Source organism: Fusarium mangiferae, assembly GCF_900044065.1.
Source record: "Fusarium mangiferae strain MRC7560 genome assembly, contig: FMAN_scaffold013, whole genome shotgun sequence".
In the NCBI taxonomy this organism is placed as follows: Eukaryota; Fungi; Ascomycota; class Sordariomycetes; order Hypocreales; family Nectriaceae; genus Fusarium; species Fusarium mangiferae.
In genome coordinates, this window is record NW_024573933.1 from 583,107 (window position 1) to 597,720 (window position 14,614).

The following is a 14,614-nucleotide window of genomic DNA, read 5'->3' on the forward strand; positions in this document are numbered from 1 at the left end:
CGGGAGATCTACCACAAGCGATGATGTTGATGAGGCTGAGGCTGGTGATGAGGCTCGGGTGGCACACACGGGAACGGACGGACGGACGGATCCAAGCTTTTGGGTTCGGGTTCGTGCTTTTCTGAAGCGAACCAACGGAACGGATCTCGTGATGGGAGTGATAAGATCGTCGTTATCATATGGTGACACTCGTACGAGAGGGTATCTCGGGGCCGGGTGATTTAGGGTAGCTGACCGACGTGATCTATTGATGATCTTGAGATGCGAATACGGAGTCAGTGTGTTAAAGAATACGGTGTTTAATTGAGTGATTCTATTGGTCTTGTTACATATTGACATGACATTGGAATGACTGCAGTGGTTGTGTTGTGTTGCAGAACCTCAGAGACATTTCTGTTCATTACCAATTGAGGCATCCCACAATCATCTCAATGAGAAGCATGGCCACACTTAATCTTTCCAATGTTTTATTAACAAACTCAATTCTAATTCACTTAAGGCCGGACTTATCGGTACTCGCCAAGAATCCCGTATTCACTATTTCCGATGGTATAATCATCACTGTAAATTCTTCAGTGCCTTAGATCTGCTTAGGTAGGTCTGCTTAGAGGTGGCGCCCAGGCAGTGCAAGTGACGTATTACAAAGCAGACGCCGAAAGTCTCCGAACACGATAGCATCGCTCAATCTACGGAGTATGCGACACAGACAATCGCCCTCTTGCTTACCAACTCTGCACCTATAAAATAAATATCTCCCCATACAATCTTATCTTTTCCCATCACGTCATTTCAATACAATCGCAAACCCACACCTAGATACTTCTTTCAACAACCGTCACAATAACGTCTCCAACGAATCCATCGCCACTCCGCTGCTGTACAAACATGGCAGACTCTCCCATGTCCGACAGCGAGCAGTCCTGGCTCACACTCTCAATCACACACCGAAAAGTAACATACGAACTATCCTTCCCCGAAGATGCGACAATCACAGATCTGTTCAGCGAGATCGAAGCGAGTCTCGATATCCCCGTCGCAAATCAAAAGATCATCGCCCCAAAGACTCCCCTCCTCAAGGCCCCCTTCAAGAACCCCGACATGCCCCTCCTCGACCTCAAGGGCAAGCATCTGACGCTCATGGGCTCTGGCGCTGCGGAGATTCAACAGGTGCAGGATATGGCCGAGCGCGTTGCGAAGCGCAATGCCGCGAGGATGGCGCAGAGGAGTAAAGCACGACATGCGACGACGACGCGACGAAATCCACAAGACTCGCAATATACATTTCTTCAGGTCCGACCACTCCAAGGCCTTCCGAATCCAGACCGAAGTCAGAAACTTCTTCTGCGGCTGAAGGAGGACCCTGGCATTCGCGCTGCCATGACGAAGCACAAATTCGCTGTTGGGCTCCTTACAGAGATGGAACCTCTTTCGCATACGCAGACAACACACGAGGGAACAAGTCGCATTCTGGGATTAAATCGCAATCAAGGCGAGGTCATTGAACTGCGATTACGAACAGATGCGCACGATGGATATCGCGATTACAAAACCATTCGCAAGACACTATGCCACGAACTGGCGCATAATGTTCATGGTCCGCATGATAGAAACTTCTGGGACTTGTGTCATCAGATCGAGAGAGAAGTTGACGCTGCGGATTGGAAATCAGGCGGACATACGATTGGCGAAACATCGCGATATACTGTCTCTGGACGTGATGAGGAAGAGGAGGATTATCCTGAGGACTTTGGAGGTTGGACGGGTGGTGAATTTGTCTTGGGTGGTGTGAAGAACAATTCTACTGCTGGGATGAGTAGACGAGAAGTACTAGCCCAAGCAGCACTTGAAAGACAGAGAAAGGAGGTTGATTCTGAGCGCAAGGTCTTGGAGGAGCAGAGACAGCGATCACCACCCGGTGATGAACCCAAGTAACTAAATGACATTTCGGACAGCGAGGCGTAGGAATACCCATAGAAGGCATGGCACAGCACAACATAGCATAGCATAGCATAGCATAAGCAGGCGTTAGCATTGCAATCTGATACACTATTTCCATACATTCTGTCCCCTCAATAAGGAAGAGGATCCAAGTTGAGCCCCTCAACGCTAAACTTGAAGGCATCGTTTCGCGAGTAACTCCCCGCAGCGTCAAGATCAAGACGACCCCTGATACAATCACGGAAATCAACATCCGCAAAGATCAACCCATCTGGATCCTCCCACTGCGGTCCAGCGATGACATCTCCAAACGGCGAGACAATCGACGAACCACCACGCGAAAGAAACTCTGCTTTGCCAGAAGAAACAGCGCTCTTCGCAGGAGGAGGTTGCATGTTCGCACCGTCATCATCACACCCCAAAACAATCTCATTTCCATCCTCATCAAACACCGACTTACGTCTTCTTCGACTCGGCGATTTCGGCAGCGCAATCTCAAATCCTTCCTCTGTCATACACGATCCACGACGCTGTCTCACACCGTTTGTTCCAGAGGACGCTGTGTTTTTGGGAACGCACATGTTGCTGCTGACGACGAAACAGCGTCCCTCAACACCGACTGTTCGCATGAGACCAAGCCAGGCATCGCGGTTATCGGCTGTAGGCGCGAGGTAGAGATTGATGTTCTGCGCGTAGAGCGATTGGCGTAGGAGGGGCATGTAGTTCTCCCAGCAGATTGCGGCGGCGAGATTGATGCGTATGCCGCGGATGGTGGTTGTTACGGCGCGGAGGGTGCTGGGTGAGCCTTGAGCCCAGATGAGGCGCTCAGAGCCAGTCTGTAGCCGTTAGTTCACCTCGCCATATAGAGATAATAGAGTGGAGGAGGAGGGAGTCTTACAGGGAGGACTTTGCGGCGCTTTCCAAGCATGCCCTCCTTGGGGCAGACATAAACAACAGAGCAATACAAGCTCCCACCGGCCTTCTCAATACACCCCACCACGATAAAAACACCCGTATCCCTCGCAATGCGCTCCAACTCCTCGCGCGAGCCATCACCACGGACTTCATCCTCCTCACCAAGCTGTCTCTTCACCCACTTGATCCCCGCACCACCACCGCCAGGCCCAACAGTGTCTCCGAGATCAATGGCGGAATCGAAGTAGCGAGCGAATTCATCGCGTCCTTCTGCACTGCGATTGCCAATCTCACAGCCGAAGGAACTGCCGCGGGGATACCCGCCGATGAAGGCCTCGGGGAGGAGGAGGATGTCGATGTGCGATGAGGATGCGCGCTGGGCGAGGGTGTCGATGAGGGCGATTGTGGCGGAGGTGGAGGATTGGGTGCCTGGAGAGGCGGTTCCAAGACGGATATGACCAGCTGCAGCCATTTTGAATCACTTAGACAGAAACACAGACACAGAAGGATGTAGTTGGAGTTGGGGTAGAAGAGTGGTTATATAGATCAGGTGAGGATGGCATGCTCAGCAACGAGCGGGGCAACTAACCCAAGCCAGCCCATTTCTACACAGTATTAAATGTTTCAATGCTTTCCCCAGCGGATGCCTCGGCGCCTCTTTTCGTTTCCAAGGTGAGATCAAACAGTCAGAGTTCGTTGAAAGCTGAGTGAGAAGTTGGGAGCTAGACCATCTTTGAAGCTACCCCGCATAGACATGGAGATATGCGGCCCGCTGCGGCATCATGACTTCGGGCTTCGGATCCGAAGTGGGAGGCGATGTCGGATGAGATGTGACACAGGATATGACTTGAACAGTGGATAGAACTTGTTGCGATGAGTCGAATGGATAATGGGAATAGGAGTCAGTCACTGGTCTAGCCGATGTGGAAGTTTGAGACTCATCATGTTGCTCTTGCAAGGAGCATCGTTGTGAGACATCGGTCAAGCACAAGCGACATACACTGGGGCACGGGGTGAAGTTTTGTAAATGTCATCAAGGTTAAGATCGTCGCCTTGAAAGACGGTTGTTGTCCAGTGGATATCGCAGGCCTAGAAACCAAAACACTTTGAAGAACAGGGACGTCAAGTATCGTATGCTGTAATTGACAGCTTGCTCAATTCATCATGACTCTTTATACTTTTCTTACATGCCAGGGTATTCTTCCACACAGTTCTACCTCCTCCTCGTACTTCGTGTCGTCGCAGGCGCCGGCTCAAAAGCATCATCATCCGAAATCTCATCGTCGCTGATCTCAACAGCCTTACTCTGCGTGCCGCCCTTCTGCGATTGTGAAAAGTTCAGCTTTGTCTGCCGTGTATTCTTGGCCGCTCCTCGAGTCGCCGGGGGCTTGGCGGTGCTCTTCGCAGCGGTTCGTCGTGTCTTTGGTGGAGGAGGTGCGGGCTCTTCTTCTGACTCCATGATCACGTCTTCTTCCTCTTCCTCACTGTCTTCGAATGCCTTGCGGCCTCGTCCCTTTGCAGGGGTCTTTTTAGGGGCCTTTTTGGCTGGTGCTGCTTTTGTGGCGCGTGTTGCCCGCTTGGCTACTGGTTTCTTGGTTGGTGCAGGGAGTGGCTCATCATCGTCCATCAGGTCCATGTCATCATCTTGCTGAGTCGCCTTGGCCCGTCCACGTGCGGTCTTTCGTGCTGGTGCTGGTGCGGGAGCAGATGCGCGTGAAGAGGTCTCGGCCTGTTGTTCATCCTCGTACGTCCAGGCATCTGGCTCATTCTCCCAGCTACCATCAAAGTCACTGTCCCAGGTGGCTGGTTTTGGTTTGAGAACTCGCTTTCTCTCCGCTCGTGCTGTCTGCATGCCGCTAGCTTGTTGCTGTTCGATCCTCATTCGATAGATATCCATGGCACTGTTGAGATCTTCATCGTCTGACTCCAAGCCCAGCATAGATCGGACTTGTCCTGTCAGGTGCTCTGAAACAAACAGCTCCATCGCATGTTTGTCATCCTTTGTCACGAACTGAGCCACAGCATCACCGAACGGTCCTTGAGGAAGGACCTTGAGTGATTGCGCCGACAGAAAGTCTTGCACCAGATTCTCCACCTTGACCATGTCGTCAGCACCATCGAGGGCCTCGAGGGCCTCCGTTGGGTTTGCAGCATTTGCTTTGCCTGAATGTTGTCAGTGAAATGTCTACCAAGTTGCAGCGGCAACCTACGCTGTGACGTCTTTTTGCGGTAAAAGTAGACAACATCATTTGTGTTGGCCACCTTACCAACAAATCGATTTGAGAACCTCTGGGGATTCTCAACCTCAAATTGACCGCCTTCTGTGGCTGTGTACTCCACCTTCAGTCGAATGAGCGGAAGAGGTCGTTCTTCTAGAGCCTCTTCGTCTGTTTGGATGGCCTCCCAATCCGCATTAGCCTCCTCAATCATCTCCTCAACAACCTCCATCAGTCTTCGTGTGACTTCCTGTCGGTTTTCCTTCTTCTTGTCAAGCCCCTTGAAGCGCTTGTCTTGCGAAAGGATGACTTCCCGTGTGACAAAAGGACGTACGCTCTTGAGTGGTAGCTTGTCAACCTTGAAGTCTTTGCCTGTGACGCTCACAATAGCAACGTGCTTCTGAACCGCCTCACCGGGCACCAGTGAAGTTGCGACGGATGAACCTGGCTGCATGACGTGAAATCCTGTTTCGGGGTTCTGCGTAGGGTCGATCAAACACTCGTGCTCGTGACCCCAGACTACAAGGTCAAGCCAATCTGGCAAGACATTCTCGGGGAGGTAGGATGTGGCTGTATGCGCATGGTGATTTTGGTGAACAGCCAACAAATTGAACCAGTCGGTCATCTGGGTTTCAGGTCGAAACCACTTGACTTTGTGATCTCGAAAAGTACGGAACATGCGCTCATCTCGAACATTACTCAACCCAAACAAGGCAAGCTTTGTAAGACCCTTCTGTAGCAGAATCGGCTTGGCTTCGATGTTGTCTGCCTCGGGGACACGGCCATAGTAATTGAGTAGTCCGCTCGCTTGCAGGAGATCAAGAGAACAGAAGTTGCCTTCACCGGAAGGATCATCATGATTGCCATGGATCGAAAAGACAGGGATGGAGATGTTGATATCGGGATCTTCGTAGTTGACATGCGTGAAAGCACCTTCAAAGACAGATGCGGCATCGGACAGAAATTCGAGAGGACAAGGTTTCATGCCCAAGCAGTTTTGTCGGAGTGTACGCATCACTTGGTAAAGGGACTTTCGGGAGGGTTTGTTGTCGTGAAAGAGATCGCCAGCGAGGAGAACCATATCGACCTATTCATGTTAGAAGCCATGATTGACACTAATGGAGATGGGCCGTACATCTTCAGTCCGGGCAAGGTTCAAAATTTCATCGAAAGTTCTCCAACTGTCATCCCTACGGATCGGGTCTCGCTCTTCATAACCGACATGATTGTCGGTCGCAACGAGGATACGAATGGTATCCGCCTCTACGGTCGTTAGCAAGAGCAGCAGTGATACCGTAGTTAAAATAGAGACTCACCGGTGAACTCGGACATCTTGTACAGCTTGCGATTTGTGTGACAATCGAATCGAGCTGTGACGTGGGTGGGTGGATGAATTGGATGTGCTTTACGCGAGCAGTTTCAGTGAGACGCGAGCAGTAGCTGGGAGGGTGACGCGCCATAATGCGAGGTCACGTGCACACCATCTACACCTCCACCTCCACAGCTTAACAATGAATGGCTCTGATCCCAAAAGTGACTGCTCATCTTTCACGAGCTGTCAAAACAACATCAAGTCCTTCTAGAAAAGCAAAAAAGCAAAGAATGCGGGCTCTAAACTCTGACGCCAGCCGTTGAATGGCAGCGGGATCTTGCAGCAGGTGTCAACCACGAGTCAGTTACTGATTGATTAATTACGCAGGCGATGAAAGACTATTTGCCCAACATCAGACCACGTTTCGACCCATCATCTCAGCACTAACCAAGGTCTCGGTCTCGTTCCGCACTAGACTCCTCCGTCCCTGTTCCTGAAAGTTTCCCACAGGCGATGTTACCATTGCACGTTTTTAGTTCAGTTTTGATGCATGGAGATAGAAACGGGCGTTGGGTTCTCACTGTAACATTGCTGTTTCTGCGCCTCGATACGCGAAGCAGCGAAACCTCCACTTCAATATCCCTATACCGTGAGGGATATTGATAGGACGAGGTACGAGATGCACGGTTGTTAATTGGAAAAGCTTGGCTGATCAAGAATGAGGCCATTATCACCAGTGGGATGTGGAGATTCTTGGTCCACCTGCTGCTGCGCGTGCGTCCTGAGACTCGCGATCTCGACCTTGTACGTAGAGTTGACCCAAACAACGTGGCACAGCATCTTCTCCTTTCGTTTCTTTTTTCTTTGTTAGAACGTAGTGTAGTATTCACGATGCAAGGGGATATCGAGATATATTTGCTTTTTATATGTTTCAGTCTTCGGCGACTCTCTATGTCTCCCACATAAATTCTCCTTCTCTTTTCATCCATCCTTCTTCAACTTGCCAACACAGACCATGCTCTGCCCCGACCAACATCATCAGATGCTTCATTTGGCTGATCCCGTATGCCCGAAACTACTACCTTCCTGGTCGACTCACATACAGTAAGCAAAAAGACACCAAAAAAAGAGCTCAAACCACTGTTACTTGTCATGATCCTAGCTGTTCAATCCCTGGTACAGCATGCAGCTCACGGACCCGTGGGTGCTGGATGAGTGATTGCGACATAAGATACGATTGGCTTGGACTTTAGCTTCGATCCTTTCTACTGTACAAGACCCCAATTGCGATTTAGTAATTCAGCTGCTCGAGGGCTGGTCCTTGACGACGCCATCGTAAGATCCATTATACCTTGTTGATGCTCCCGCGATCACACCTCCGCTTTCAATATCCGCATCTAAGCAACCAACTCCTATTCCAGTCACTCGACCCCTTCTCCGCTCGAGGGGGCGAAGGAGTACTTATCTACATCCACAGTTCATGATTCCGTGTTTCAAGGCCTCTGCTGTTCCTATATCACTGTCCAACTTTCGCTGTTCGAATCCTTCTTGTCCAGCTTGTACAGCAACCATCCCTACACTCGCCTTATACCCACGTCCCTGGACCTACAGCCTAACTTGATCATCATATCATACCATACCATGCATCTCGTTGCCAGGATGGACCGGGATGTCCTCCACGGAGGGAATATCTGGTCTCCTAGCCCAATCTTCCAAACGGAGGTTCCTTTCTTTTGGCGGAAACGACGGCAGCTTTCCATTGGCGATCTTCCCGTCGAGATCTTTACCGCCATATGTCGCAATCTCTGTGTGCATTGCCAGCATGCACATGTTGTCGATCTCCCGCCAGATGAGATCGACCACGCCATTGAGGCTCAGCAGGCATTATCTCGCTTGAGCCGCACGTGTCGACGTTTTCGAAATACAGCTCAGCCTATCTTGTATCACTGTTATCACTCGGGGCGACAGTCGAATTCTTCGAGCAGTCCTGAGTGGTGGGGTGATACTGATGCAAGAAGACGAGAGGTTGAGACTCTTGAAGGGTTTCTTCGTACTCTTCTTGAGAGGCCTGACTTGGCTAAAAATGTTCGTGCTTTGGCATTCTTTGCGTTGAGAGAAGTGACTGCTCGTCAGATCTCTAAAGAAACGCAAGCTCTGTTTCGACAGGCTGGTGAGCGCGCTGGTTTTCGTGCTTTGCCGTCTTATGAACATGTTGATTCAAAGTGGCTACAAGAAGCTTCGATTATGGCTGCACCTTTCGTGGAGCAACTTCTTATTTACCGATCATCACAAGAAGGGCTACAGTACATAAGAGACTCCCCTTTCTACTTACCAAACCTCAAATATCTGGTGTTACCAGGCCAGGGCAAGAATCCTGACGAGTGCTGCCACATACAACAAATGCAGGATGTCCTAGCCAAGGCCCAGAATCTTGAAGTGTTGGCAGCCAGCGACGCAGACTGCGGGACGGATATCCCCCTTCGCGAGCGATTCCGCTCAGAACCATGGGACACCGCCCTCGCAAGTCTCCGTCGCCTATCACTACACGGCTTAGACCCCGATAATCTCGCCAAAATACTTCGCCGAAGCCCAGTTCTCGAAGACCTCGAATACTTCTGCGACATGGACAAATACACCGTTCTCCAACACCACCACCTCGCCCCCGTTAGTCAATCATTACGACGTTTATGCTACACCAGCACAACGTGGGAGCACACATCCGGCGGCGCACAAGATATCATCGAACAAGTATCCATGTTTCTCCGCTGGGACTCATCACTTCGCGGCGACGCCAGCTTCGTCGACTTTCCACGTCTTGAGATCCTCGAGATTGAACAACTTCTCCTATACGGACCTGTATTCGACGACGAAGAAGAGCGAAAGCAAAGATTCGAAGCCATGAAAGATATTGGACCTGAGATTTTCATGGCGAGTCTCCCTTCATCATTGCAGATCCTTCATATAGGAATGGTGTTGGCTTGGCCAGAGATGCACCACGACTTACTTGGTATGGCGAAGAAGGTATATAGGTTTCAGAACTTGAGCGTCGTCGCAGTAGATCCTTACGAAGCGCCGCCAAAAGAACAAATCAAAGAACTTGAAGATGCTTTTGCATCAAACGGAATCATATTCCGGATAGGGCAGACAACACAAGTTCCTTTTGGGAGGGGTATGTTGGGTGTCAGACCAGGACACCCTGAGAGATCAAGTGAAGGAGATCTCAAGTTTCCGTTGAATCATAGGAATCCGTCATATCTGGACTTTTTGGACTTTTAGATAATAAATATGTCTACGAGATGAGCACATGCAAAGAGATTACTCGGTGAAATTACGTTGCTGATGGATGGAGTGATGGCCTGATGCTGCTATCTCATGATGTGATTTCGGCTCGTCTAGCAAGTATATGATGCTATTGTCATTTCTTCGGCGATCAAGTTAGCATGTGCTTATAACAACGATAAGCTGCCGAAAAAAATCTCTAGCCACACATGTGAGGTCGAAATATTGATGTCTATATGTGATAAGAATTGGATGACTCTTGGGGAAGTTGGTTGGCAATATTGGCATGTTCGACAACACTTATGACAAACAATACTGACAAACCGAATATGGAGCCAGATTGACTTACATCTGTTCTATGAGGTACTGTCAGTCGAGCCTTTTGCCTCTGGGCTGACGAGAGTGACTCTACAATTTAGCCCTAGGTTCGCCCATATACGCTTTAACTAGGTATACGGGTGATGTTGAGACATTTATGCATCTCACGGACTTTGGCCTCCTCGGGGAGTGCCTCTAATTGAAGTCGCCTCCAGTTTGAGTTCTGTTGATTCGAGTCAAGATCCATCGAAATGATACAATTGTCAAACGTCAGTTTAGTACACGTTAGGAGTTAACATTTAGGTTAGAAACATGCATCATAAATTGTTGAATGTGGAAGATAATATTCATCTTGACTACATACGCTCATTACCCGCGAACGGGCATCTTCATATACACAGTAAACATCCAATAAGGGACGCATCTAGAACAACCAAGAGACGAAAGTCTTGTAGAACCATCCTCCACGGTTGGGGCCCTCAGCCTCACGCTTAGCGGCCTGAGCAGCCAAGAACTCCTCCTCCTCACGATCAATGACGTCCTTTCCAGTGTAGAAGTCGGCCTCATGGGGCTTGACACCGCGGGACTTGGTGATGAACTTGTGGCCAAAGATGAGGATCAGGTACACGGGAATACCAAGGTAACCAGTGATGAAGGTCTTGTACTTCTCACCACCCAAGATCTTTCCAGTGTCGGCATCCCTGACGAAAACGTCGTAGTTCTTGGTGAGGGCGATGAGAATGCACATGGAGAGAGCAACGATGGATCCCCACATACCGAAGGGGGCGACATAGGGGAGAGCTTCGTTGGCGAGACCTTGAGCCTTCTTGGCACGGCACCACCAGATGTGAGTCGTGAGGATAGAGATCCAAGACATGAGACCGAAGATAGTGGTGAGGTTGACAAAGTAACCGAAAACCTTGGTCGAGTCGTCGGCAACGTTCATGAAGGCCAGGAGACAGAAAGAGGCAGACATGGCAAGGGCGTAGATGGGAACACCATGCTTGTCAGTCTTCTTAAAGATAGCAGGGGCCGAACCGTCGGAAGCAAGACCGTAGAGGGTACGGCTAGCAATGTACAGATCAGAATTGGAGGCGGAGAAGACGAAGACGCAGATACAAGCGTTGACGATGTGAGGGAGGATCTTGACACCAGCGACATCGGCAGCGACGACGAAGGGAGAGGCAGAAGCACCGGTCTTGGCCTTGTTGGCAAAGGCAAGCTCCTCAGAGTTGTAGGGGACGATCATTCCGACGAGGAGGACGGAGAGACAGTAGAAGAAGAGGATTCGGTAGAAGGTCAGCTTGATGGCGCGGGGGACGGTCTTGCGGGGGTTCTGGGCCTCAGCGACTGTTACACCGACGAGCTCAGTTCCGAGGTAGGCAAAGGTAGCGTTGACCATGCAGGACCAGAAGCCAAGGAATCGTCCAGCGTCGCCGGTCATGATATAAGGCTTGAAGGCACTGTTTCTGTTAGCGAGGCTCAGAGAAAAAGAGCGAAGAGTTGAGGAACATACCCAGGGTTGCTCCAGTATCGGAAACCCTTTCGGTCATGGTCAGGACCACCGCCAAGAGCGAGGACCAGAGAGAAGAGGATGATTCCGATGATGACGATGACCTTGAATGAAGAAAGCCAGAACTCGAGTTCACCAAAGAATCGAATGCCGAAATAGTTGATGACGACGATGGTGACGAAAAAGATGGCGATGAATACACCTGGATTGACCGTATCTCGATCAACCCAATATTGGATGACCAACGCAGCAGCAGTGAGTTGATTAGGCGTGACAATGATGTATTTGAACCAGTAACTGGACCCGTTAGCTCGTGTGACTTGTGCAGCCTCAGAAATATAATACTCACGTCCAACCAAGCGCAAAACCAAGAGAGGGATCACAGAATCGAGAAGCATAACCAGTGAAACCAGCAGACATGGGGAGCCAAGCAGCCATCTCACCCAGAGCAGCCATGACGAGGAAGACGACGAAACCAACGATCGTATAACAGATAAAGACGGAGCCAGGACCAGCTTGCGCCAGGGCCTTGCCAGTGCCGACAATGAGACCAGTACCGATGGCACCACCGATGGCAATCATGGTGATGTGACGGGCCTTGAGACCTCGGTGCAGCGACGTCTCAGCGCTGGTCTCGAGACCGCGAATGTGACGATCCTCACCGACGCCCATGTCCTTGGTGGGAGCTGCAGAGGCATCGTAGCCGAGATCCGTCTTCTCGACGTCGTTTCCCTTTTCGACGCCGCTCATTGTGATGATTGGTTCAAGTTAAAGCCAAGAGGATTTGGAGATAACAAGAAAGGGCCAAGGTGCCAAGTGTAAGTGTAAGAAGGCCAAGCTGCCAGACAAGAACCAAGCTTTTGGGGGATCTTAAAGCCAAGGACCTTGGCGATATTGTGTGTGCTAGATTCTCTCCCCAACGTTGCACGAAAAAGAAAAAAGGATGGCGGGACAAGAAAGAATGAGAGGGAGAGGGATGAGCACAGCTATATACCAAATACGTACGTCTCACTCTCACTCTGATTCAACCACACGCGAATAACCCAGACCAGGCTTTGCTATCAAATTTTATCACTTGAACAGAAAATGCCAAGACGACCCGATGCTCAAAGTGGCAGCCCATGTAATGCTCTCGATGGAACCCTAGACGGACAGACAGAGTCAGACACACGCACGCCCGTCCTGTGAAGATCAAATCACGTAACGGGGGTGTTTGTCAGTGTATGAAGTGGGAACTTGGTAAACCGGGGGTGCTTTAGTTCGCTAGTGTTGGCTTTAATTCAGAGATCATCGGTCCAACCGTTCTCTCTGTCTCTCAATGGGGTCAGATCCTATCTCTCTGCATGTAACATTGTGGCGAGTAGGTGTGTGCCTCGCCTCAGTTGTGCATTTGTACTGTAATTCTGTAGCACAGCACAGAATCTAGAATTCACATCACTCATTGCCTATGCTGTTAATCGGGCGCAGGGCAGATTTGCAGGCTTTTTTTGGGCCGTTGACTTTGTCTCATCGCTATAGTTACGCCAGCCTCCTACTAGCAAAGATCGGCCCGGCACTTGATCATGGCGCCGAGGCTGAAAGGGAGAAGCAAGTGAGAGAGGGAAGAGAAAAAAAGGGCGCAGGCCAAGGCTCACTGGAGTGTAGTGTGGTTTCTAGAAGCTCGGGAAGAGATAAGCTTAGGCACTTTGCTCCGAGGCCTGGTCCTGTACGACATCTCCAATGGCTGCTGCCTGTAAGTTACCTAGTACCATTCTGCGCGAGTGTCACAGTGAGGATCTTGTTAATGAGATTCCTGTTGTATCCACTGCTATCAAACCAAGCCACGCCCCTTACGGAAGGTCAATAAGGTTCTCGTGTGCTCTTCGCTCTTCTCTTCAAAGATAGGCTCTTCTTCTTGTCTCCAAACCACACCCCGGTCTTACTGCGGTCTTGGCTCCAATGTTTATCTACCAGTATCTGCCGTCTGTTTCTCTGCGGGGAAAACACAATGAGGACAAGGGACAGAGATAGCCAGGGATGGCTCTGACCACTGCGAGCTCTGATTGAGCAGCTTGTTCTCTCAGTGGGTACTTTTGGTGTCCACCCCTTGAATAATACCATCACGTTCACATGATGATCTTTATCTCGTACAGGGGCAGGGATAGCGGATACAGACAGATTTTGCTCCATCCATTCTTGCCATTCTCCGCACCCAGAGATACCAGTAAAAGTTAGTTTAGCAGGCTTTTAGTCAGTGTTTTTAGTTAGACCTGACGAGAACTCCAAGAAAAAACAACTCTAAACTGCATGCTTAAATGAGGGAAAACAATATCTTTTACCTTATCATTAGCTAATACCCCAACTCGAACCCCCCAGCCAAGAGTGCGGAGAGCCCGTCATCAGCGGGAATCACTTTCCTATTGTGGCCGTCAGGGATTCTCTCCGCACTTTTTCTGAACGGTCCAGACGGTTTTTGTCTTGCTTGGCAGGGAATGAAATAATAAGCACAGATGATGATGATGAATGCTGCGCTGATGATTTGGGGAAAGGCATTCGGCGGCATCGACATGACTAGTTAGCTCGGCGAGGACCAACACTCTAATTACATACTTTTGTGTCATGAAAATTCAGCTTCGGAAGAGGCTGAGACATTTTGTGACTTTTTAATCACACAAGTGATGAAAAATCATGCCTTGGTGTACGCCTCGATGCACTGTCGATCCGGAACCTGAAGCCAGCCTCGGGCGCTCAGTCACACCCACTTTGCTCTGTCAAAAGCTGACAAGCTTAGGCTGAATCCTGCACGTACATATTGAAGGTTTATTATAAGCATAGATAAGGACTTGACACCTGCTCAAGTGCTCGCAAGGCGTAGGATAGGCACTCTGCTAATCGGGCAACAAGTGGCTGAACAACAGCCTTATTCAGAGCGAATGTTTACGCTGGCATCATTGACAGTGCCACAGTCGCTCATTCAACGTTAAAAAAAATCGGATCCGAACATCCTTGTTGTTATCGTCAATCTTGAACGCCCTGCGGGTCGCCTCACAGCACTCAGAGGCCAGATCTTGCTCCTCGTTAAGATTATCGTACGTTAACAAACAAATAACTAAACCTTAAGACAAAAGCTATACTAAACTCATC

General features: G+C 49.9%; 5 protein-coding genes across 5 annotated transcripts; 2 read left to right on the plus strand and 3 right to left on the minus strand.

Annotated features, from left to right (window-relative positions):
• Positions 1 to 885: 885 nt before the first annotated feature.
• Positions 886 to 1,932, plus strand: FMAN_00207 (uncharacterized protein; the record flags this gene model as incomplete). The annotated part of the gene is made up of 1 exon (XM_041822029.1): positions 886 to 1,932. The coding sequence occupies one exon, from the start codon at positions 886 to 888 to the stop codon at positions 1,930 to 1,932; it is 1,047 nt and encodes a 348-aa protein (XP_041687751.1).
• Positions 1,933 to 2,069: 137 nt separating this feature from the next.
• Positions 2,070 to 3,325, minus strand: FMAN_00208 (the record flags this gene model as incomplete). Its single annotated transcript, XM_041822030.1, has 2 exons — positions 2,070 to 2,774; positions 2,837 to 3,325. 2 exons carry the CDS (start codon positions 3,323 to 3,325, stop codon positions 2,070 to 2,072), a joined length of 1,194 nt encoding a protein of 397 aa, XP_041687752.1.
• Positions 3,326 to 4,066: 741 nt separating this feature from the next.
• On the minus strand, positions 4,067 to 6,529 carry FMAN_00209 (putative recombinational repair protein mus-23; the record flags this gene model as incomplete). Its single annotated transcript, XM_041822031.1, has 4 exons — positions 4,067 to 5,016; positions 5,064 to 6,156; positions 6,205 to 6,330; positions 6,386 to 6,529. 4 exons carry the CDS (start codon positions 6,527 to 6,529, stop codon positions 4,067 to 4,069), a joined length of 2,313 nt encoding a protein of 770 aa, XP_041687753.1.
• A 1,511-nt stretch (positions 6,530 to 8,040) lies between these two features.
• Positions 8,041 to 9,657, plus strand: FMAN_00210 (uncharacterized protein; the record flags this gene model as incomplete). Its single annotated transcript, XM_041822032.1, has 1 exon — positions 8,041 to 9,657. One exon carries the CDS (start codon positions 8,041 to 8,043, stop codon positions 9,655 to 9,657), a length of 1,617 nt encoding a protein of 538 aa, XP_041687754.1.
• Positions 9,658 to 10,402: 745 nt separating this feature from the next.
• FMAN_00211 (putative DIP5-glutamate and aspartate permease) lies at positions 10,403 to 12,241 on the minus strand (the record flags this gene model as incomplete). Its single annotated transcript, XM_041822034.1, has 3 exons — positions 10,403 to 11,441; positions 11,495 to 11,788; positions 11,841 to 12,241. The coding sequence occupies 3 exons, from the start codon at positions 12,239 to 12,241 to the stop codon at positions 10,403 to 10,405; spliced, it is 1,734 nt and encodes a 577-aa protein (XP_041687755.1).
• Positions 12,242 to 14,614: the final 2,373 nt, after the last annotated feature.